Source organism: Aspergillus saccharolyticus, assembly GCF_003184585.1.
Source record: "Aspergillus saccharolyticus JOP 1030-1 unplaced genomic scaffold BP01scaffold_39, whole genome shotgun sequence".
Classification (NCBI taxonomy): Eukaryota; Fungi; Ascomycota; class Eurotiomycetes; order Eurotiales; family Aspergillaceae; genus Aspergillus; species Aspergillus saccharolyticus.
The window spans coordinates 80,009-103,880 of NW_020290649.1; the positions used below are offsets into that span (position 1 = coordinate 80,009).

At 54.2% G+C, this 23,872-nt stretch overlaps 8 protein-coding genes across 8 annotated transcripts; 5 read left to right on the forward strand and 3 right to left on the reverse strand.

Annotated features, from left to right (window-relative positions):
* Window positions 1-468: 468 nt before the first annotated feature.
* Window positions 469-2,651, forward strand: cp1 (putative carboxypeptidase S1; the record flags this gene model as incomplete). Its single annotated transcript, XM_025573697.1, has 2 exons — window positions 469-903; window positions 969-2,651. The coding sequence occupies exons 1-2, from the start codon at window positions 766-768 to the stop codon at window positions 2,649-2,651; spliced, it is 1,821 nt and encodes a 606-aa protein (XP_025427987.1). The 5' UTR covers window positions 469-765.
* A 761-nt stretch (window positions 2,652-3,412) lies between these two features.
* On the forward strand, window positions 3,413-4,885 carry BP01DRAFT_142871 (putative DnaJ domain protein Psi). The gene is made up of 3 exons (XM_025570570.1): window positions 3,413-3,768; window positions 3,831-4,504; window positions 4,565-4,885. Exons 1-3 carry the CDS (start codon window positions 3,621-3,623, stop codon window positions 4,859-4,861), a joined length of 1,119 nt encoding a protein of 372 aa, XP_025427988.1. The 5' UTR covers window positions 3,413-3,620; the 3' UTR covers window positions 4,862-4,885.
* A 407-nt stretch (window positions 4,886-5,292) lies between these two features.
* BP01DRAFT_143058 (uncharacterized protein) lies at window positions 5,293-7,522 on the forward strand. Its single transcript, XM_025570571.1, has 5 exons — window positions 5,293-5,559; window positions 5,779-5,957; window positions 6,034-6,130; window positions 6,226-6,598; window positions 6,666-7,522. Exons 1-5 carry the CDS (start codon window positions 5,386-5,388, stop codon window positions 7,466-7,468), a joined length of 1,626 nt encoding a protein of 541 aa, XP_025427989.1. The 5' UTR covers window positions 5,293-5,385; the 3' UTR covers window positions 7,469-7,522.
* BP01DRAFT_143065 (putative C6 transcription factor) lies at window positions 7,522-9,619 on the reverse strand. The gene has a single exon (XM_025570572.1). It carries the CDS (start codon window positions 9,415-9,417, stop codon window positions 7,576-7,578), a length of 1,842 nt encoding a protein of 613 aa, XP_025427990.1. The 5' UTR covers window positions 9,418-9,619; the 3' UTR covers window positions 7,522-7,575.
* An 876-nt stretch (window positions 9,620-10,495) lies between these two features.
* Window positions 10,496-12,259, forward strand: cpa1 (carbamoyl-phosphate synthase (glutamine-hydrolyzing) CPA1). Its single transcript, XM_025579773.1, has 2 exons — window positions 10,496-10,672; window positions 10,742-12,259. The coding sequence occupies exon 2, from the start codon at window positions 10,842-10,844 to the stop codon at window positions 12,201-12,203; it is 1,362 nt and encodes a 453-aa protein (XP_025427991.1). The 5' UTR covers window positions 10,496-10,672; window positions 10,742-10,841; the 3' UTR covers window positions 12,204-12,259.
* A 224-nt stretch (window positions 12,260-12,483) lies between these two features.
* Window positions 12,484-14,525, reverse strand: BP01DRAFT_347699 (putative GTP binding protein (Gtp1)). The gene is made up of 10 exons (XM_025573698.1): window positions 14,311-14,525; window positions 14,216-14,244; window positions 14,143-14,157; window positions 14,046-14,070; window positions 13,619-13,937; window positions 13,421-13,530; window positions 13,198-13,343; window positions 13,072-13,129; window positions 12,845-13,009; window positions 12,484-12,729 (listed from the first exon to the last, which is right to left on the reverse strand). Exons 1-10 carry the CDS (start codon window positions 14,337-14,339, stop codon window positions 12,522-12,524), a joined length of 1,104 nt encoding a protein of 367 aa, XP_025427992.1. The 5' UTR covers window positions 14,340-14,525; the 3' UTR covers window positions 12,484-12,521.
* Window positions 14,526-15,452: 927 nt separating this feature from the next.
* cpcC (putative protein kinase (Gcn2)) lies at window positions 15,453-20,699 on the reverse strand (the record flags this gene model as incomplete). The annotated part of the gene is made up of 7 exons (XM_025578334.1): window positions 15,453-15,904; window positions 15,960-16,404; window positions 16,457-16,893; window positions 16,943-17,945; window positions 18,005-18,334; window positions 18,391-20,421; window positions 20,487-20,699. The coding sequence occupies 7 exons, from the start codon at window positions 20,697-20,699 to the stop codon at window positions 15,597-15,599; spliced, it is 4,767 nt and encodes a 1,588-aa protein (XP_025427993.1). The 3' UTR covers window positions 15,453-15,596.
* Window positions 20,700-21,333: 634 nt separating this feature from the next.
* BP01DRAFT_304339 (uncharacterized protein) lies at window positions 21,334-23,804 on the forward strand (the record flags this gene model as incomplete). Its single annotated transcript, XM_025572158.1, has 2 exons — window positions 21,334-21,373; window positions 21,595-23,804. 2 exons carry the CDS (start codon window positions 21,334-21,336, stop codon window positions 23,802-23,804), a joined length of 2,250 nt encoding a protein of 749 aa, XP_025427994.1.
* Window positions 23,805-23,872: the final 68 nt, after the last annotated feature.

Consider the following 23,872-nt stretch of genomic DNA (forward strand, 5'->3'; position numbering starts at 1 on the left):
GGTTGTATATACTTCTTCAGGCACATGCTTCTAGGACTTTGTCCTCCCATATATGACACCGGGTGGTTGCGTGGCTGAGCGATCAGTGAGCCGGTCTCTGCATCCTGCTGTGTTTTTGACTTTTTTTCCGCCCTTTCATGTCAATTTTGCAGCGTGTTTTGGTGTTAAGGAAGGCTTTAGGATACCTGGGGCGTCGTGGCTTTTTCTTCTTGATTGGAATCAGGAATAGGGCTAGAGGCCAATTGCTCTGGGCAGGAAGCCAGCGCCGGCACATGGCGCTTGTTGGATGGGTTGGTTACTATTTTTCTGTGATTTATTATATCCCATGAGTTCACTCTTCTCAATGATACATTTCGTCTATCATATACCCGCAAATACTCCTGGCACTTGTACGGAGTCCTTACTATAGTTAGATACTTATCGGTACTTACTGCATCTCCTTGCACTAACGGGCCCCGGGCCCCGGGTCCCAAATAGGCAGCGGGCTGACGGCGGGGGAAATGCGACCGGCCGAGTTGACCCTCCAAACTCTTATCGCTCGGAGAGGATGATGTTTGTAAGTTACTTAAATTGCTTGAATTCTCTCGGGATTCTTGATTAACCACTTCCAGCCAAGTTACCACCTTACTCCAATCAACTTAATTAATCGGAGCTAAGGATTGCACCCATCCTGATGCATCTTATAAGAAGCTGCCTGCCGGTCAATCCGACCTAGTCCTTTCTCCCCACCCACCGACCCAGACCCAGGATTACTTGCTGATCGCAATGCCTTCGCTGCAGACTGTGGTGGTGGCCTCTGTTCTCACCGGTGCCGCGGCCGGTCAGTTCTTCCCTCCAAAGCCTGAAGGGCTCACGGTGATCGATTCCAAGCAGTACGAAGGCGTCCAGATCGCGTACAAGGATGTATGTGAACCGCTGACCGCAGTCGGTGAGTCGTCAGGCTCTGTGCTAACCGATGTAATCATCAGCCTGGCATCTGCGAAACCACGCCTGGAGTCAAATCATATTCCGGCTATGTCCATCTCCCCTCGGGCACCCTCAATGAGTTGGGGGTCGACCAACACTACCCCATCAATACCTATTTTTGGTTCTTCGAATCGCGCAACAACCCCGCCAATGCTCCCTTGTCGATTTGGATGAATGGTGGTCCCGGGGGCTCATCTATTATTGGTTTGCTGCAGGAGAATGGTCCCTGTGTAGTTAACAAGGATTCCAATTCAACGCAGCTGAATCCTTGGTCGTGGAACAACTATGCCAACATGCTCTACATCGACCAGCCCGTCCATACCGGGTTCAGCTACGATGTGGCCGTGAATGGCACCTTCAACGCTCTCACGGAGGAGTGGGATACTTCCGGCCTGGAAAATGGCATTCCGGAGCAGAATAACACCCTCTGGGTGGGCACATTCCCCAGCATGAACAATCAATCCACGGTCAATGGAACCGTCAACGCTGCTCGCGCCTTGTGGGTGTTTGCGCAGACATGGTTTTCGGAGTTTCCCGAGTATCAGCCCCATGACGACCGCGTCAGTATCTGGACCGAGTCCTACGGCGGACGCTACGGTCCGGCCTTTACAGCGTTCTTCCAAGATCAGAACAACAAGATCGCGAATCGCACATTGTCCGGCCATGCAATTCACCTCGACACCCTGGGCATCATTAACGGCTGCATAGACCTGCTGGTACAAGCGCCGACTTTCCCCGAGTTCGCCTACAACAACACCTACGGCATCGAAGCACTCAACCGCACCATCTATGATGCCGCCATGCATGCTTGGAGTCGACCCGGTGGTTGCAAGGACAAACTGAGTGCATGCCGTGCGGTAGCCGCCGAGGGTGATCCCGAGATGCATGGCAACAATCAGACCGTCAATCAGATCTGCCAGGATGCGGACGCTTACTGCATCGACGCAGTCAAAGGTCCCTTCAAGGAGCACTCCGACCGTGGCTACTACGACATCGGGCATCCCGCGAAAGATCCCTTCCCGGAGTCGTATTTCATCGGGTACCTGAACCAGCACTGGGTGCAGGCCGCTCTGGGGGTCCCCGTGAACTACACCCGCTCCGCGGAGGACATCTGGGAGGCGTTCCGGTCGACGGGCGACTATGCACGCTCGGACAGCCGCGGCCTGATCGAGGATCTCGGCTACGTGCTCGATTCGGGCATCAAGGTGGCCCTCGTCTACGGAGACCGGGACTTCGCCTGTCCTTGGACCGGCGGGGAGGAGGTCAGTAAGCTGGTGGAATACGCTGGGGCGGACCAGTTCCGGTCCGCAGGCTATGCCGAGCTGAAGACGAACTCGTCGTATGTTGGGGGCATGGTAAGGCAGTACGGCAACTTTTCATTCACGCGAGTCTATCAGGCTGGCCATGAGGTTCCGGCGTATCAGCCCCAGACCGCCTATGAGATCTTTAATCGGGCTCTGTTCAACCGGGATCTGGCGACGGGGAAGGTTTCGACAGTAAAAACCCCAGACTACAAGAGCCAGGGGCTAGACTCGACTTGGATGATCAAGAATACGCCCCCGGCGCCCCCGGAGCCTGAATGTTATGTTCTGGCCTTGCAGGAGACTTGTACCGAGGAGCAGATTGAGAGCGTGGTCAATGGATCGGCAGTGATTAAGGACTATATAGTGGTGGGGAGGAAGTGATTTCCGAGGTGATATCAACCGGGAGTATACATCCATCCGAGAGTAATATCATCACACAAGTATAACATAGAATGGGTTTAAAAGCCATGGCATAGTATGCCAATGGGCAGACAGGAAGGCATCAGTGGGATCGAAAGTTGATAAAGCCTTAGTTATCCAATGCTTGTTATTCAATGCTAAATGTACAGCTGACTAAGTATATTCCTTTTCCCCGCACCAAACTACCCGAACAAGCAGGCAGATAGGCAGCCGGGCTGTCGGCGGGCGAGTTTCTATACTTGGGCTGAATTCAGCTGGATCAACTTCCCCTTCAACCTTTCAATGATTCCCTCCCCGGTCAAGCTGGCTGGAATCCTCATTTATTCCAGATTTGCCACCTGCTTTCCCTCCAGCTCTACGATTCATCCCCATCAATCGTCTTCCGCTTTTTGTCCGGTCAATGCCTGGCCAATCGAACCTTCTCGAACCTTCGATTGGCCCCAGCCAGCGGGGAGACAGCGTCACACGTCACCGCAGGGCTCACCTGAGAGAAAGCCCGCCAACGCTGCATAAGACGTCCACCCTTTGTCCACAAACGTCCCCCCTCCTCCATTTGTCCTGAGCACGAAACTTATCCTCCCGAACACTCGCTTCTTCCCCTGCATCGTCCTTATTTCACGCCTTCCGAACATTCCGCGCTACTTCGTCTGTCTGACGCTGGTGGTCAGTGGTCAGTGGTCAGTGACCCTGTGAACCTTCTACGTCATTCGAGATCGTACTCCTTTCCCCGCCCGGTTTCGACCTTTCCATCCCCTTGACGCAGTTCCCACCCGACCGGTGGTGTGATCATCACTCCTCGTCGATTGCTTATATTGGAGGCATTGTGTTGCTCCAATTAGCGTTCTTCAGTAGCTGACAACAACCGAAAACCCTTTTGTCTACACTCGACCTGCATTTCGATCTTTCATCTACACCGATATCCACTCCACAATGGTGGCCGAAACAAAACTATACGATGCCCTATCAATCAAACCGGATGCTTCACAGGATGAAATCAAGAAGGCCTACCGTAAGGCTGCCTTGAAGTACCACCCGGATAAGAACAAGGACAACCCGACTGCGTCGGAGAAGTTCAAAGGTATGTTTATGTTCGTTGTCTTCTGGTCAAGATGCACAGCTAACCTAGTCGACTGTTGGCAGAGGTCTCCCAAGCATACGAAGTCCTTTCCGACCCTGAGAAACGAAAAGTCTACGATCAATTCGGTCTAGAATATCTCATGCGCGGTGGCCCGCCCCCGTCCAGTGGCGGTGCCGACGGTGGCGCCAACCCCTTCGCGGGAGGCATGCCCGGCGGGTTTTCGTTCGGCGGCATGCCTGGAGGCGGAGGCGGTGGTACCCGTACGTTCCACTTCTCAACTGGACCCGGGGGAAGCGGCGGATTCCGCTTCAGTGATGCGGACGACATCTTCCGGAACTTCGCCAAGGCCAGCGGTGGCATGGGCGGCGGCGGCGGCGGCATGGACGAGGACGACCTCTTCTCGATGCTCGGTGGCGGCCTAGGCGGCGGCCGGGGATTCCGGACTAACCGTGGGTCGACTGGGTTCAAGCAATCAGCGCGCGCCCCGACGCCGGAGCCCACGGTCATGGAGAAGGAGCTGCCGCTGACGCTGGAGGAGATCATGAAGGGCGTGACAAAGAAGGTGACGGTCAAGAGTAAGACGTTTGACCCGGCGACCGGCAAACGCACCGTGCAAGACGTCACGCTGGAAGCGAAGATCAAGCCTGGTCTGCGCACGGGATCGAAACTCAAGTACCGTGGTGTGGGAGATCAGGAGGAGGGTGGAAAACAGGATGTGCACCTGATTGTCACCGAGGTAGGTTATCCGTTGATACCACTACGTCCCAAATAATGACCGAGTACTAACTCTCTGCAGAAAGAACATCCCAACTTCAAACGCCAGGGCGACCACCTGATCACGACAGTTGAATTGAGTCTCAAAGAGGCATTGACTGGGTGGGAACGCATTGTGCGCACGATCGACAACAAGTCCATCAGAGTGTCCAAGCCGGGTCCCACGCAACCGGGATACGAGGAACGTTACCCAGGGCTTGGCATGACCGTGTCGAAGAAGCCGAGCGAGCGGGGTGATCTGATCATTCGGGTTAATGTACGGTTCCCTGCCAGCTTGACTGCGGCACAGAAGGAGGTGTTGCGCGACGTTCTGCCTTGATTCTCTGATTTTATATTCCCATCATAGTAATTGTGTTTTCTTGAGGGATTAGCATAATAGTTGGGTTGGCGTTTGGCGTGAGCGGCTGGATCGCTGAGATGATGATGATTGATGACGGAGGTAGTTAGATTTGATATGTTCGAATAAAAGTAATACTGTCAATTGGGTGTACTAGCCGTAGTAGTAAGTCCTTGAGTATTGGCTCCAGCGTCCACCCTGTGGATACAGTGGTAGGTCGGTCCGTAGACAATTACTAGGTAATTCTTATCGATAAGAATTCCATCCGATAAGAACCCCGGGCCACTGCAGCAGACCGCCACCCCCAACGTCAACAACATCCAAGCTTAAGCTCAGCTCCAGCTCCAGCTCCACAACACCTCAAACACCCAAGACACCAGACACCCCCCTTAAGAACCGAGTCTCGCATACCCACCCGTCCGCCTTACCATCTACATCACCCCACATACATACTGTATTAGTAAGGTACACACACCAAAGAGATCCAAAGGATAAATAACTCCAGGATGAAACGAAGAACCACCTACCTCCAACACCCCTCCGCCCCATTTGATCCAAACCAAGCAAGACTCTCCCGTTCGGTGCTGGAGATTCGGGATTTGAAAAGCGCGAAGGAAGAGCGGTTCACTGTGCCGGTTGCTTCGTCGGGTTCCTCTTCGGAGGGTGGGTTGGATGATGAGGTATGATCTATTCTGTGCTTTTTTTTCTGTCGTCTCAGAGATTCAATTATTCCGGGGGAAGGGCTATCCGGGGGCCCTGGAAAGGCCGCTTGCCGGGGAAAGTTCAGTTCCTGTGTCTTCTCGGCTGGGTTGAGGCTGGGAGGGTGTTTTCCTGTCGTGTTGAATTGAATCGAAACGAAGAGCGTTGAATCGACTTGCTAACTCCTGGATGGAAATTAGATCCGAGATTTCCTGGTGAATAACGTACAAAGGCTGGATGTGCGGTGGGCCACTTCTTCTGCGGACGCGGATGTGGGAGATGAGCTAGACGGGGTGACGCCGTTTGCGAGTCGGGTTTCATCTGGGTTGCATGTTTATTTGACTCCCGGGAGCAAGGGTCTCGAGGGGCAGGGGGATGGGTGAGTTTATCTTTGGAGGGTTGGTCGTATAGCGAGGAGGTTTAATTTACTTACTCATGGAAAATGTGGGAGATAGTGAACTTCATCATCATAATGATGATGATAAGGAAGCGGTGTGTCGGGTTTTACGGAGGGTGTTTGGCCAAGAGGTTCATCGGTGTTTGGATTACGAGGTGTGTTTTCTTGCGATTTTTTTTTCTCGATTGTTACTTGGTTCGTTCGCAAGCTTATGCGTGGAGGCTAATCTTTGCGGTTTGGATCGAACTAGAAATCTTTCACTCGCTCCGATGTCACTGCTGCATACCAGTACTACGCGCCGGTGGAATCGCTGGACGGGCTGGCAACCTTCATCCAGGAGACGGTCTGTGGATTGACGGATGCGGAGTGTCGCCGGCACGCCCGGGAGTTGTTATCTGCTGACTCGTTTGACCTTTCCTACGATTCCTCATCGCGCAATCTGGTGATGTCCGCGTTCTGGTCCGAGGCACCAGGCCCAGGGTGGACGGAAGACCTCCGGGCCCCGGCCGCTGGATCCGCTGATAAAATGGAGGTGGGATTGCTGGGGGCGGAGAGGGCGGCCGACCCTCTGGAGATCAAAATGGGTGGCCTGTTGGGCGTCGTTGGGGAGGATGAGAAATTGAGTATGCTTTGCCTGTGCAACGCGCGCAAAGTTCTGTGCTGTGCTCCGCTAACTGTGCCGCCTCCTAGAGCCGACCTTATTCTCCTTTGCTTCACGACATCATGCCCTCCCGCGTGAGGCTTTCTTCAGTGTCGCCTTCCCCCCACCCACCGGCTTACATCCTACGATGACCATTTCCTTGTCGTCTGCCGCATGGCAGCGCCCCCCAGCATCTCCCGACGCGACCTGCGCCCTGCACACGTATCTAACACTGCCGTCGCATATTTTCGGCGACAAGTACCAGCTGGGAACGGAGTACCAGCTGGGAACGGAAGACCAGCTGTTCCTGGACTCGCACCATCTGGTCAAGCTGCAATCCGTGACGGGCGAAACAGATCTCGAGGCGCCGGACTGGGCCGTGTCTCAGTGGGGCTCGAATTGGTTGTTCGAGGTGGCCACGCCGGCCGCAAACCAGCACCCAGAGGAGTGGAATGTGACGATTCCGCTTCATCTACGGTATCTGCACCCATCGCAGAGTGGGTATCAGTCTGTGGCTGTGCCCTGGCCCGTCGTCTTCTGGGCCTGCACCGCCAGCGAGGAGGTCAAAATGCATTTCAACCCCTTCGACCGACTGAACCTGGGATGGGAGGCGCTGTTCGCCCCTCAGACGGTGTTCTACCAGGTCCATCCAAGCACAGCACAGAAACGACTCGTTGAGGAGGTCCAGGTGCCTGTGATGAAGGAGAACGGCCTGTTCAGCAGCACGACCATCGAATTAGGTACGGTCATTGCTATTATCCTCGGCTCGCTTTGGGTGCTATGGAAACTCGGCGCCGTGATGCGGGGCTCTGCTGCACGAAGAAGGCCTGACACCCAAAAGAAGACCCAGTAATCTGTTTACTTTCTGCACATTTAGCGCTTGTTAGTTGAAGGACATCAACGGTGTTGTATGTATATCCAATGACGGACGCTCAATTAGCCACCTTCATTTTGGCTGCATCAGCTGGTAGAAACCGAGCCCCCCTCAGGAGGTTCCGCCAGCGGCCCCGGCATATCAGTGTACATGAACCGCTCCATGTCGAAGTTCTGCAGACTCGGCATGTCGACCAGTAGATCACTCAGCCACGAAAAGCCCGGATAATCGGCAAGCGAATGATGCGGCTCCGTAGATGCAGTCTGTCTCGCCTCGACCTGCGAGGCAGACGCAGCCGAGTGCATGTGCAGCACGTCCTTAAGCGCCTTGGTGTCCTCCTCCTTCTGCCGCTGATGCAGCAGCATGAGCAGGTACGCCGTGCTGTAGGCCTCGCGCATGACCTCGGTATCGTAGGCCGCGACCACCTCCCGCAGGGTGGCCATGGCGTCGCCCAGCATCATCAGCGCCGCCCGGTTGTCGATCGCCAGCAGCGTACACACCACCTGGAATGGCACATTGGCGGCCTGATGCCACGGGCAGTTCGACGCCACCATCTCGCGCGCCGCGCGGAGGCCCTTCTCTGCGATGGCGAGGACGCGATCGAGCAGCGCCCCCGAGACGGCGCAGTTCAGCGCCCGCAGGCGCCGGTAGATACAGAGCATCAGATTGCATTGCACCAGGATCAGAGGCGGCTGCGTGAGCGCCACGTTGAGGACGTCCGTAAGGGCGGCTTCCAGGGCGGGCGCGTCCTGCGTTTTGTTCGGGTCCAGGCTCTCGGACATGGGGAGCAGCCGGAATATCTCCGTCGGGTTGGTCGTTGGCGAGCGCGGGGTCGGCGGCAGCGAGGTTGCGCCGTGCAGCACGACGCGCGAGCGCGCCAGCTCGAACGAGATCCACACGTTCAGGTGCCGCGCCATGCCAAACAGTCGACGGCGGGTTTCCGGGTCGCACGGTTCCAGCGGTTGGCTGAGCGGGGCGGCAGCGGTGGTGGCGGCGAGGCCGTCGGGCAGTTCGAGGTGCAGGCCCGTGGCTTCGATGAGGTGCATCAGCGAGCAGCTGGCCATCCACGCGGCGTTGGGCGTGGCGGTCATGCGCAGATAGGCCACGCGCAGCACCCAGGCGGTGACCAGGTCAACGGACGGCGGGGCGTCGGATACCATCTGCTGCTCCAGCATGAGGCGCGCCGTCTCCGCCAGTTGCAGCTCCAGCGGAGGAGCTGTGCGCTGCGAGAAGAGGCAGCCGAACGCCCCGACGCCGCAGAGGACCGCGTCGAAGGTCCCGTGCGGCCGGGCGGACTCCTCCGCGCTGGCCGGCAGCCACCGTCGGCTCAGGTTGCGCAGCAGATCGTCCCGGTCGATGAAGGGGTAGCACGGGTCGACCTTCTCGAAGAACACGGCCACCAGAGAGCGCATCTCGTCCTGGGAGATGAGGTCCACGATGGGTACGGGTAAGCCCCCGGCCTTGAGGGCGACGGCGGCCGGGGCGGAGGCAGGGTTGTGCCGAGCCCCCATGTTCCAGGCGAAGAGATGCAGTTTGGGCGCGTTAGTCGGGTCGATCTTGAGCCCGAGGCGTCTGGCGAACGCAGCGCCGGAGTTGGCGTCGAGCGAATTGAGCGGAGCGGCCGTCTCGCCGGGCGAGTGTTGGGAGTCCGCGGACCGGCTGGCCGAGAAGACCTGGACCCCGACCCCTCTATCGGGCGTGAGGCTGGGGAGACTCAGAAACGAGGGCGCGGCGGCGGCGGAGGAGGAAGAGGAAGACTGCAGTTGAAATAAACGCACATCACGCTTCTTGCGCGACTCCAGGTCGAAGTGGCAGTCGACCCCGAACTGCACGCAGGTCGAACATGGCTGGTCCCCGGTGCATTTGCGCTTGCGCGATTGACACGAGGTGCAGGCAACTCGCGAGCGCTTTCGAGGGAGTTCGGTCATCTCTGTTAGAGGGACCGTGCATATTTCAGTGATGGAATCGATCAGACCCCGAGCATGCAGATCTATCTGTGTTGTGATGTGTACGAGGGAGCTTCAATGGTGCGGAATCGGTCGGTGTTGATGTGAAGGGGATGGAAGTACATTGCTGAGTCACCACAATACACAAAGCGCACTGTGTACCTGCATAAGTCCTCAATATTTGGTGCATGTCTGCCTCGATGGTGGTCTCTAATCACATCAACAAGAGGGATTGTCGAGACCACCGTATCTCAACCCATTGCACACTTGATAAGCCTATTTTCTACAAAGGGACTGCTTAGTCTTTTCTACCAAAATATCTCTGGTGGTGGCGATGGCCTAGTCACTGCTGGCGATTGCAGTTCCAGCCTCGGGGAAACTCTTGATCCTGCATTGCAATGACCACTGCGGTGAAGAGTCGAGATCAAGGATATGATCTATCAACTGCTGAGGATCCCCTGCATTTGGAGGGAGGTAGTGATCAGCGCAGGTGTAGGCTGCATTCGGAGGTCATTGTTCCCAGCCATTGAAGCGGTGTAGCCCTAATTGTACTCCCTACACGGCCTGAAGTCATCAACGAACGCTGTCTTATCTGCGCAATTATATGGCTTCTGGGGTAATCTTATTATTAGTCAAGGATATCCCCAGATGGAGTGCCTGGAGGCAATGAATTAGGTAATGAATAGAGACCAGCAGCAATAGACCCATTCCGCGGTGGACTGCGGTGGACTGCAGTGGAGGAATTACATCAATAGTGAGGATGTGCGTTTGTGAGTCATGAATCAGGGACTGATAGGAGGTACGGCTGGTACGGTCCTTACGGAGCCTCCTAATCCCAGAGGCGAATCTCATTATCCAACGGTGAATAACACGCCTGATAAATCCCTGCAGAGAGAAAAAAATCCTCAGTCCGATAGCGGGAGGCAATGGACGGGCTCCGATTGGACAGGAACCACAGCGGTCAACTGAAAGAAGGCACGTGCTCAGCCCGACCGGGCCGGCGGTCGCTCTCTCTTTTAATCCCGCTGCAATCCCTTTCTTCTTCCTCTCCTTCCTCTCTCTCTGACTCACTTATCATCTCAAATCTATCTTCAACTTCCCATCCCAACTTATTCTCTGCATCTACACTTCCCATGTCTGTTTAATCAGACCTCTCTCTTCCCTCAATCTCTAAACAAAGACTGGTAACAGCACCGTCGCGCTTATGCGTTTGGCACCTTCCGTCTTCACCTCTCAGGTATGTTCCCCCTTCCCCGCCACCACTATCGTCACCATGAACAATCACAACTAATCTCCATCCTCACAGGACTACATCTCGGATCACCTCTGGAAAGCTTCCGGAAACTTTTGAATAAACCTTTGACACATCTTCAACTTCACATCTTCTCGTCACAATAAATCACAATATGTTTGCTCGACTCTTCAAGGCTATGCCCGCCAGGGCCCAGGCCTTCCCTTCCGTGAATGCCTCCGTCCAGTCTCGCTTCATGGCCACCGTTCGTCAAGGACGTCCGGCCACTGAACGCGCTACTTTCACGATCCGAGATGGTCCGATCTTCCACGGAAAGTCCTTCGGAGCCCGCTCCAACATCTCGGGTGAAGCCGTCTTCACCACCTCCCTTGTGGGATACCCCGAGTCCTTGACCGACCCCTCCTATCGTGGTCAGATCTTGGTCTTCACCCAGCCCTTGATCGGTAACTACGGTGTGCCATCTGCTGAGAGGGATGAGCACGGTCTGCTCAAGTACTTCGAGTCCCCCAACCTCCAGGCCGCCGGTGTTGTCGTTGCCGATGTGGCTGAGCAGTACAGTCACTGGACTGCCGTGCAGAGTCTCGGCGAGTGGTGTGCCCGTGAGGGTGTCCCCGCCATCTCTGGTGTCGACACTCGTGCCATCGTCACTTACCTCCGTGAGCAGGGTTCTTCCCTGGCTCGTATCACTGTCGGTGAAGAGTACGATGCTGATCAGGATGAGGCCTTCGTCGACCCTGAGCAGATCCACTTGGTCCGTCAAGTCAGCACCAAGGCTCCCTTCCACGTTAGCGCGGCCAACCCTCAGTGCCACGTCGCTGTCATCGACTGTGGTGTCAAGGAGAACATCCTCCGCAGCCTGGTCAGCCGTGGCGCCAGCATCACTGTGTTCCCCTTCGACTACCCCATCCACAAGGTCGCCCACCACTTCGATGGTGTCTTCATCTCCAACGGTCCCGGTGACCCGACTCACTGCCAGGACACCGTCTACCACCTTCGCCGCTTGATGGAGACCTCCCAGGTCCCCATCTTCGGTATTTGCTTGGGTCATCAGCTTCTTGCTCTGGCCAACGGTGCCCGCACCATCAAGCTCAAGTACGGTAACCGTGCTCACAACATCCCTGCTTTGGATCTGAGCACGGGTCGCTGCCACATCACCAGTCAGAACCACGGTTACGCTGTGGATGCCGACACCCTGCCTGCTGACTGGAAGCCCTACTTTGTCAACCTGAACGATTCGAGCAACGAGGGTATGATCCACAAGACCCGCCCCATCTTCAGCACCCAGTTCCACCCCGAGGCCAAGGGCGGTCCTCTGGACTCGTCCTACCTCTTCGACATCTACTTGGACAGCGTCATCAAGTACAAGAACAGCCAGCTGGCTTTCCAGCCCGGCCGTGAGACCGCTCCTAGCCCTCTGTTGGTTGACCTCTTGGCCAAGGAGCGTGTTGGCGTGCAGCCTACCATTGGTATGCAGAACGTCGCTGCTGCTGCCGCTGCCGCTGCTGTCGCTGCTTAAACGGATTGTCGATTGGGACTGGAGTTCTGGATTGGGTACGGTTGGATCAATGGTTTCTTTGTTAAAATGGTTCGGTTCATAGTTTGGGCATATCTTCGAATTCAATGTAGTAAATACATTTCTAACCATCTATCTTTTGAATTATGTAGACCAAACTTATTCCTTCTCGTAGTCGCAATGTTTTCCGTGCCTTGGTAGGCTAGGCTGTTCCTTGGGATTCGCTTGGTCGTGTTCACTTGCCACGAATACTGTCGCCTGGTAGGCAGAACATTGAACAAAACTGGTATTTTCTAAATCTTTATACACGACAACACACGATCACTTCGCAACAATCGACACCACATCCTCATCCGCCACCACATGTCCTAAGCCCACTCGCTGCGGAATATGCCGTGCACTGGCACCCCACACCATCGCATACTTGAACGTCTCCTTCAGCGTTCGATGGATGCTATCACACACATCCTCGATGGTCGAGTTGTGTCGGACGATCAGCGCCTCGGAGAAATCGGGCTCCTCTCCTTTCCTGTGTGTGTGGGAGTGGGGGTTAGCTTTCGTTCACACTTTGAAGAAGATTCAATGTGGGGAAGTTGGAACGCATTGACGCGGTGGAAGGGGGAAAGGAATTTGGGGGCGCGTACCGCTTCGTATACACCCGAATCAAACGGAGTTCCTTCCAGATGCGATCCACGACGTCCTCGACGCCTAAATCAAGCTCACAGCTCATGACGGCGGTGTGGGGTTCGCGGGCCAGTTGGTCGAGGAAGTCGAGGCTGACGCCGTCGATTTTGTTATATACGTAGAGACTTGAGAATTGTATTAGTTGCGATTCTTGAGGAAAAGGGAAGAGCGAAGGGGGGAAGGATACCATCTAATGTATTTACGGTGGTCTTTCATGATCACGTCGATGAAATCGTCGATTGTGGCTGGTGGTGGTTCGGGATTAGTTGTCTGTACGGTTCGGTTCGGTTGGTTTGGGGAACACATGACATACCGTATTCGTCGCGGACGAGGACTTCACAGTTCAGCATCTTGTAGTCACGCAGGACGTTGAAGATCATCTTTTCGTCGAGGTACTTGGGTGGTGTTTGGAAGGTGATCTTCACGCCACCGGCTTTTTTCTGTTTGAGGTAGATGTTCCTTTTGGAAAGGTGCATAGAAATTAATAAATGAAGAGCTTGGGATAAAGTAAGTCAGAGCATGAAAGAGGGACATACGGCGGTTCCTTGTTCAGTCGAATACCAACAGCATCCAACTCCGCCTCGAGCAGGGCTCGTTGCTCGGCTCGTTTCGTGGCATCCAGAACCATCAGAACCAGATCACTTGTCTACACCCCAAGCAACCGCACAATATCAGCAACGCAGACCAACCCGGAGTAAGTAAGCAGATAACGACGAAGGGGAGAGGCTGGCTACCTTGGCCGCGGAAATGACTTGCCGTCCTCGACCCTTGCCCTCGGCCGCACCCTCGATGATCCCGGGCAGATCCAGGATTTGGATTTCCGCTCCCCCGTACTCCAGGACACCGGGGATCGCAGTGAGCGTCGTGAAGGCGTACGCGGCGGTCTCACTCTTGGTCTTGGTGATCTTGCTCAGGAAGGTCGATTTACCGACGGAGGGGAAGCCGACAAGCGCGACACGCGCATCGCCGCTCTTGCTCACGTCGAAGCCCGTGCCACCTCCGCCGGAGCCGCCGGTGGGTTCCAGGAGCTGGGCTCGCAGACGGGCGAGTTTACTGGGAAAAGGGTTAGCATGGCTTGGGTTTTTGAGGTGAGGGTGTCGAGCTAGGCTAGGACATTTTGAGATGATGACAAAGGGGTTAAACTAGGGACACTAGACCTACCCTTTCAACAGACCAAGATGGTACTCTGATACATATCAGGTTAGACTCCACTTCAACACCTGCACCTTAAACAGTAGATGTGGATGTCAACACACACCTGTGGCCTTATTCTCTATGCAGCGGGTTAGCATGGCGGGGTTCAGTGACCGGAGGAGTGCACAACAACTTACTCTGCGTCCTGCGCATCTCATCTTCAATCCTGCACAGCTCAAAAGTCAGAACCAGACTCCTTTACATCCGACCGTGTCACAGGAAGTGGACATACTCTTTAATCTTTTCCGTGATGTTCACCATCTTGCCGGTTGAGAGCCCCGCGGACTCTGGCTGTCTCTAATATGGATACAAAATCGCAACGGACCACGGCACAGCAGGGGCTGGACTCTCTCAAACCAGAATGAATATGGTAATCTGGTTAGATCCAAGCAGCCGTACAGCACAGGTATCTCGATCAAGCCGAACAGACCGTGACTCTGAAAGCCGATGTTCTGGAGGGGAGGGGAAACAAATTCGATGCGACGCCCGCCAACCGTTCTTTGGCTTATGTAATCTGATACTGTGAGTTTAACTTATCGTCGCCCCGCCAGATGGAGAGACTCTTGTCTAATCTTCAACTTATTCTCTCCATCGCCTCCATCTCGGAAGCGCATCACAGCGAGGATCATGGCAGAAGCACCGATACAAATAGTACAGACGGCGCTACATACTCTCTACTCACCGAGGAGTCGAAGCCAAACCAAACGCCCCTCTCCCGCAACGAGCATCAGCCGCGCAAACCAACTCCCCTCCCAAAGAATCATCACGATCATGATCTGCCGTTAAGCATGAGCCCCGTCACCTGCCCGGAAAGCACCTTTTCGTCCCATCATATATACTAGAACAGACTTGACTGGAGTATACCCATCCCCCCGTATGGGTTCGACCTGAGCACGTCCGGTGGCCTCGCCTCCGGGATCGGGCCTTGCGAGGCGAGCGCGCAGCTCGCTGGAAAGGCTGGTGCGCCGTCTTTTCAGTCTCCAGTAGGATGCTGATACCTGGATTATGATGGTATGTGCGGGACTATAATCGTCGGCGTGAGAGCGCCAGGTTGGCGGGCTACTCTAGCCACCGGTTCATAGTCAGAGGGGAAAGCCTCGATGCCATGGAAGTGGAAACACTTCTTGCGGAATTTTCAATAGCAGAGGCTGCGAGCTGCTACTTGAATGTGGTTATCATCAGCAGTCTTTGGAAGCGCTATAGAGCCGCAGCTCCTCCACGCCAGTAATATGGGCAACTTCCGGTCAGATATCCCCAGTCCACCGAATCCGCTTCACAATAAGTGCACAGTACGGATGCCTGCGTCACCAGTTCTTGTCCTGTTTTACGGTTTTGATATGGTTGTTGCCTTGGATGGGTGAAGATACACTCTCAAAATTGGGTATATTTCGGCATGCTAGAAATAGAAATAAGACAATGTGGAGAATTATCTGGCTTGGTAGACTGCATCGTCGCACAAAACAATAGATAAAACTCAGCGAACACGCTGACGTCAGACAATTATTCCACCTAGTGGTCTCAGCAGCCACTTCCTAGATCGTAATAAATACACGACCCCGTGCGGTAATTGTAAATAAAAGCATTGGTATAGAGCGGCTCCGTACCATCGCCGGTTTGTGCCTCATTGGCCAGGTCAGAGAGTAATTCATGCACTTGATTGAGATATTTGCGCTCGGTCAGCGGGGCGTTTTGGATTACCGTCCGCCAACTTTCAGGGTCGGAAAGTCGAGTGTTTCTGATGGCTTCAAGCAGGTCGTCGCGGGTGTCGATGGCGGCGATAGGACCATGCAAAGCATCTTCGACTACCTCGCGGGACCGGAACAAGGCTGGCGGATTGTTAGTACCTCAGAGAACAGGTGACTGACGGAATCGAGTACATACCAGACTCGACAATATTCCTGCGGTTCGACTTCTTGCTCCGGTGCTGTGGGATCAAGATACGCACATCGCTGGCCCGGTCACCGTTGACTGTACTGGCTTCCGCCTGGCTTAGCAACCGAGACTGTCGCTGCGGCTCTGCCGTGCCTTCACGTTGACTGCGCGCACGCATCTCGTTGCGAATCCAGGGCACCAGCTCCGCGCTTCGAATGTCTAGTTCTTCTCGGGGAGAGAAACTTTTCACTTTGAAGCCGCGTTCCTGACTGTCTTGCTTAGCAATAACAATCCAGCTATGGCTGTCCTCTTTGTACTTGTTGAGAAGTTCTTCCAAAGAGGAGGCATCCACCGCGAGTTCGGCACTGATATCATTCGCCCACATATCCTGCACAAGCTTGATTCCCATCGTACGTAGCACAGTAGGATCAAAACTGGCAACAAGAACGTCGCACTGCGGGTCGTTAGAAATAGTGAACCTAATCACCATCGAAAGGCAAACTCACTCTTCTTGTTTTCCAGAATGCCCCAGTCTCCGTCTCGGGATGCTTGACGGCTGTCTTTGCAGTGATTCCCGAACCAAGATACTCAAGCATCGCTGAGCTCAAGCGGTCCCAGCTCAGATTGAATCCTACAGCATGAGTCTGGGAGCGGTTTGCCAGCACCTTTGGACGGAACTCCTGGACTAGAGAGTCGTACCGTCCGCCGGCAGCAAAGACGTCACGCCGCTTGCTGTCGAAGACGCATTGGAACAGAATACTTCCTCGGAAAAACTTATCATTCAAGCTTCCAAGAGGATTCACATACACTTTGCGTTTGACGTCGAAGCCCTGCAAATAAGCAGTCAACATATTGAGACGCGCGAAGATCGGCGCCAACCGCTCGGCAAAACGAGTGCCCTCCATAATTGCCCGCAGCCGTTTCTGTGTTTGCTTGGGAGAGTCTAACAATTGTTAGTAACGAAGATCCGGAATCGCGACAGACACACCAACCTCGAAAGTCGAAGCGGGCAAGATCATCCAGTGAGGTCGAAGCGACACCAATGGAGGGCGACCGAAGCTCGCTTCTGATTTTCTGCATCGTCCATTTACCGACGTTGAGCCTGCTAATAACCTCCTTTACACGAGGGATTTGAGACGGTGTGATACGGCAAAACTCCATGATAAGCTGGAGTAAGTCGGAGTGGTTGACCAGAAAACACATTGGAGAGGACCGCAACGGTGGGAATTCATCGATGATCTCATCCAGAACTTTGATCACTTCTGCCTCCTTCAGTGCCAAATCCAAAGTGTTATGCGACACGATATCAAAGTCAACTTCTTTGTGAGTTCTAGGCTCTCCTCCATGAGGCGTCTCTCTGTACACCGTGCCAAAAGCATATGTCTTCTGCAGCGAAGGATCTTGACGGGGTATGGCACGTGCATTCGGCAAGGTCAGATCAAATGGTAGTTGTAGCAGGTTTCCGGAAGAGTCCAGCAACCTCACGGCTCCATTGTGGTAGTGCTGAGACCTTGGGAACAGCATTTGCCTCGTGGTCTCAACCGCTCCGTGCCGGCGAAAAATCGAAGTTAATCGCTCTTTGACCAGACCTCGAACCAGAAGCTCGTGTGCTGCAGGCGCCCCGCGTGAGTCCATATCCCAGGCAATGTCTTCGTATTTCTTTGGGGACTGGGAGAATATTCCAGAGAGAATCTTCTTGTAATCGGGAGAGTTGGGATCGGATAACAAGTGCATGATGGCCCTTCTGAACGTCTCTTCTTCGACTTGAAGAGGGATCTGGCCACTGCGCAGGAGATCTGAAGCCGAAGGACGTTGACTTGGATCGTGATTCAATAGTGACCTTATAATCCGACCTTGAAGTATCTTCTCCGAATATTGGAATGTCGATGGGAGCGTAAGGTTCTTCTCTCTTATTGCCCGCAGTGTTTGGTCGCGTTCCATACCCGTCGGAAGAGGGTGGCACATCTCGAAGAAGATTACGCCTAGAGAATACATCTTCACGCGGTCATTAGCAAAGCTGGCTGTATGCTTGGTATCCACCAGATTGCACTTACATCCACTTTCTCATTGTAATTTTCTGCGAGGCCAGACTTCATTTCCGGTGCGACGTAGTAGGTTGTGCCCAGACTTCGTGTGAAATCACCTTCGAAATCTGCGGTTGTTGAAGAGCGCACCGCGGTGGTGAATTGGCCGCTAGTAGCCAGGCCAAAGTCTCCAATACGTGGATTGTTAGCTACGTCAATGAAGATGTTGTCCGGTTTCAGATCTCGATGGATAATGCCGTGACCATGAATGTGGCTGAGGCCGTCGAGAATTTGCCGGAACAGACGCCATGACCGATCGACGTCGTCATACAGACCATTTCGAATCAAATCGCGAAGAGTCTATCGAAGATCAGTATGCAGGGAAGTTAATCGAAGACTGACAAGACAGGTCTTACATGTTTCTCACAGTACTCCATTTGTATGTAGAGAGTTGTGTGGACCGGTCTGCCCTGCGAACCTGACCCAATCCGACTCAGTTCTCGGCCAGTGCCACTTTCTGTCTCGTAGGTATCGGGGGTATCTCCCTTCCTCCGGTGGGACAGCGTGCCATCGTCGTCCTCATCACTGTCTGAACCAAATTGAATTTTGGGGTATCCGCTGGAGCTGATAAAGTCCAGACCTCCCGTGCTGTAGTCATACGCACCGGAGTCTCGACTAGCAAAGACATCGCTATCCGTCGAAGAAAGAGCTTCTTCATCTACATAGTCATAGTCTTCCTCAATCCACGCGGTATAGTAGCGTACTACGTACGGGTGATTAAGCCGGGACAGTAGCATGATTTCCGACAGCGTATCTTTCAAGGCAGTGGTGGACTTCTGGGATATTTTCTTCACCGCATAGAAACGACCATCCAGCTTATTCCGCGCCTTCACAACCTGGCCAAATCCACCCTTGCCCAGTCGTCCAGCTTCGTCAAAGTCTTGGTTATAGCGTGAGAACGCCGGCAGTGCGCCAAGGGAATCAAGACGTGGACGCCTCGGGAGAGAAATAGAATTCGACGCACTTGTTCGAGCAATCAATGGTGAATCAACACGGAAGAACTCGGACGGTTGCAGTTGGAACGCTGTGGGTCGCTTCCTAGGGTCAGGTCGAAAAAATTCATGTAGCAGATCCTGAAGAGGGGCCGTTAAACCTAACGTGCCCATCATCGCATTCGCCGACGTGTACCGCTGGAGAACATCCATCCCAAAGCCCATCTGCAGAAAGACGATTCCCACGTCCCATACATCGGTTTTCATGGTCGGTGGAGCTCCCTCGTGAGCCAACTCCGGCGGCACCCAGAATGGCGACTTGGATATAGTCAGCGAACGTTTCCCCGCCGTGGAAACAGGCAAAGATTCCTCGATGCTAGCTTGTAGTTTCACAATAGTTCCGCCGGTGGGGTTCCTGAACAGCAAGATGCGTCCACAACTTATGTTTCCATGAACGAATCCACTTCGATGGTAATACTCGAGTGCCTCCAGAAGTTGTAAGGTCCAGCTGCGGAGCATCTCGACCGGCACCGTTCCCACCATATCGAGAAACTCGGAAAGAGTCCCCTTGTTTGAGTACTCGACCAATGCAGAGACTTTCCAGAAGCTCTCTTGCGAGCTCATTGGCCGAGAAATCTGGAAGCCAATGAAGTCTCGAATGTTCGGATGTCGAAGCTTCTTCAACCCCTCCAGTTTATCCTCGCTCAACCGCATCTTCTCCCGGAAGGTCAGAGGGTCCACGCCCTTTTGATCGAGAGACATTTCTTTGAGCACCAAGAGCGGCGCATGAGCGCGGTTGTCGGAAGGGATGGGTCTCACGGTACATGTTTCTTTGTACTGACGGCTTTTCAACAGTGACTTTCCGGACACGGCTCTGAAGAACAACGGATCCTGACCGGGTTCCGTCAAGACGAGGGGTGGATCGAAGGTGATGGCGCCTGCGACTTGCGTCACGCCATCCGAGTCTCCATTTGGATCCAACCCAGGCGTGCGACTTTTCCGACGCGACAACTTTGTCCGCTCCCTGAGCCTATCCTCGAGCAGCTGCTGCAATGCCCGTTCTTCCTCCGCGGTAGCCGCCTCCTGTTTACGCAGTTCTTCTTGTCGCTCGAGTTCGGCTCGTTGATTGGCCGCAGCTTCCTGCTCCATCCGTTCTTCTTCAAGACTTGGCAGATCTCTGTCCTGCGCTTGCGCCTCCGCCAGGTCTTCGAGGACGTCCTGGATGGACACGGCCAGTTCGTAGATCATTTCGGAGCCCAGGAGGGTCTTGGGTTTCGTGCGAACAATATCTTGGATTCTCGATCGAGCCCCTTGGCGCAAGTTGTCTACATTCTCCAGCGTCAGGTTGGGTACGGTCTTGGGGTAGGTGGTCGGAAGCTCGACCAGCAACTCGAGGTGTACATCAGGATTGGACATCGCGCGGAGATGAAGCTTAAAAACGAGCTCGGAAGATTGCTGCATCGCCGCAAGTCAGTTTGTTCTCTCACTCAGCAATCGACCGAGGCATTGGTCGAGCATACCTGCCAGGCGGAGCGCCTATGGGCAACTTCTTCGAAATCATCGCCATAGATGGAGCGCAGAGCTTCCACTTCGTTCTGGTGAATCTCCTGGTAATTGGTGGGGGCTACTATGGGCGCAAAGGCCGAGGCATCTGGGGAGAGCTTTTTCCTCTCCGCTCGAGGAGAGCCAATCTTGGGGGCATTGTTGAAATTCTTCTTCTGTTTATGAGGCATAGCGGGGCGGGGGGGGAGGGGGGTTGGGGCGGTGTGTGGAGTTTAATGATTGCACCCAGATAGAATTGGCCTTTGCCACAGGGAGAATAGTGACAAAGATGCAGCCGAAGCTGCAGCCCTCTACAGCTCAGAAAAGTACATATTCGGAGAATAAAAGAAAGAGTAAGAAGGAGGGGGGAAGTAATGGGGGAGTATGAAGTATGTGAAGTGAGAAGAGAAGGTGAAGAAGAGGAAAAGCGGGATGCAGGAGAGAAAGAATAGAGAGAAATGGTCTTGTCTGCTTAAAGAGCGGTAACCAACCAGTTGGTACTTGTACAAAAGGCGGAAAGACCATATCTTCACAAATAATACAAATAATGCCCGACTGTGGATCGCCCCGTTATTTTTCCGCAGACCGCCTTTGGGCTGGCAGCTGGAGACGCAAAGCAATGGGACTAAGAGGAAAGATAAACAAAGCACAGCGTTCCACGTCAATTCGCCTGCCGCTCGCCGCCCCTCCCAGCGTCTTCTCTATCGCCAATGACTGTCCTGCATGTCATGCAATCCCCTACCAACCTGCTCTTCTAGTCTCCAAAAGTCTCCAAGAAATCAGAAATTCTCCAGTCTTGTCGCTTATGATTATTCTGCATTCGATATGTTGGGGTGGATCAGAGGCCAGGAAGAGCAAGTCGCAGGTACGTTTGTTTCTATACTATCGCTGCCTCGCCTTGCGCCGGTGCACGCGCGCCGCCCAACTCCCTCACGCACCCTACCCACTCCCCCCCTCCCCCCCCAACCCCCAAAATCCGCACAACCCAATAATGCTAGCCATTCTCACCTGACTATATGCAAAGCGCGGTCGCCGCGGGCTGACTTGTTCTCTCCTTTCCTTGTTTCCTTGTCCTAGACAACCTAGACAACTCTAAGGTTCTCGAGCCACCAGAGACGCCCGGTCCCGTCTTTGCGATTCGCGCCTTCAAGAGTGCCTTGTTTGGTACACCTGCTGCTGCGGACGACGTCGACGACGAAGATACCGGCAACCGCGCAGCGAAAACAAAGATCGCTGTAGCCAATCAACGACTCACCGAGAATGTTGTTTTGAAACCTACCCAGGACGCAAGAGATGTGCCTCGGGCCACCAAAGCCGACCTGGATCTAGCTGTGAACGCGATGGCCTCTCCCACCAAAAGCATCCTCATGACACCCGGAACTGTCTCCAACCGGCGCAAGACTGTTTCTTTCGGCGAAAGTGTGGTGGACAACGAACGCCAACGTGACGACCTATCTGCAAAGTACATCAAGACACCGGCAAATATTTCCAATAGTTTTAGTAGCCAATGGTCTGCGGGCTCCTCGGCATCGAAACCAAGAAGCAAACTCACCCAAGCTTTGTTGGACTCACGCGAAGGGTCCGAAAAGGGCACGGACGTTTTCGTCGACTCCACCTCTTCAACCGGGATGCAACACAAGATGGCGCAGTCGGAAGAGGATGACAACGACGACACTATCAATCTCGATGAGCCGCGGTCGCAGTCCGGGAAATACTGGAAGGCGGAATATGATAACTATCGGAACAAAACCACCTGGGAAATCAAAAAGCTGATCCAGTACCGTTCGGCGGCCAAAACCTACGCCAAGAAGAAGGATGAGGAGGCTTCTCGGTTGGCTGAGAAGCTGAGAGAGGAGGAGATCAAGGTTGCGGAGATGGAACGTCATGTCACTCACCTGGCCTCCACCATGGTTGGAGAAAGTGCCAACGCGGACAAGGAAAAACTAGTGCAAGAGCTCACGAAGCAAACTGCATTAGCGTTGCAATACAAACACCGAGTCTATTCACTGCGCAAAACTTTGGAACGTCATGGCGTCGTGGGTCAAGAAGTCGCTGATGCTGCTGATACTTCCGGGATCGCCAGTCCTTCTGAGCAGAAGAACGAAAGCGTCAATAAGATCCAGCAGGCTCTGGATCAAGCGAATGCTAAAATCGAGGAGATGAAGCGTCAGCAGGAGGAATTCAACAAATTGAAGGATCTAGCGCGAACATCGGAGCACAAGGCCTCAGAGCTGCAAAAGGAGAACGCCTCATTGAAGCAGACGCTCGCCCGGGTGAAGCAGGAGATGAGCAAGTACGAAGGACGTCGCAAAGAGAAGGAAGCAAAATTGAAACAGCGCGAGGTCAAATTGGAAACACGAATCCAAGAATATCGCGAGCGCCTGAAGTCTGCTTCTCAACAGCACCGCCAGCACGAGGAGGAACTCAAGGAGTCCTTCAGTGAGGAGCGCCGTCGGATGCAGGAGCAGGTCGACCAGCTCAGGATTAAACTTACAGCTATTGAACGTCTACCGCAGTTGCAAAGCCGCGTTCGTCACTCTGAAAGCCCTGGGAAAGACCACACAGGAGTTCACGTCTATGACTTTGGCGCACAAGCTAGCCCGGAAAAAGAAGCGCTGGAAGAGACAGTCGAGCTCGACGAGCCACCGAGTCCGAGTCCGCGGGCCAAAGAACGACGGTCATACCCGTCTTCGAGGTATACAGCAGGCGATCTCGACCTGAAACGCGCCATGAGAGCCATGGGGATCAGCGATGAAGACCAAGTGGCCTTCTTAGGAGGGGAAACCCGCCTAGCGCCGCATTCACGCTACCGCCCTGGCAATGGAGCTGCCGTGCCTCCATCCTCACCTCCGGAGTACCCGCCTCTCGATGCCGCCGCACGTTCACGTCCAAAGCACAAATACAATACCGACAGCTACCGAAACACCCACCCACCGCCCAGCAAGTCCACCATCACATCTCTCGCCCACCATTTAGCCCAGAACCTCGATGACAGCCATCAAATCCGCACGACAACCACCGCCACGAACGATCGTCTCCGCATCCACCGCCCCTCCAAATACGGCCTCGACGCCATCTCTGGCGTCACCGAATCTCATGCACACAACCTCGACCGAAACTCAAAGCGCAAACAAACCCTAGCCGCCGTTCACCGGGACTCCATCCCCCTGGACCGCAAACTTTCAGCCCAGGCGCGTCTCAAGCAGCGCAAGGATGAATCTCGCAAATCAAAAGAGCAAGGCAAGGAGAACATCCGAGTGTACACGAGTCAGCCGTTGTCAGCCCTCGAAGCCTAAACCAAGCAACCTGATACCACATCATCCCTAATCACGAAACCTCATTCCCACCACGCATCCAGTCTTGT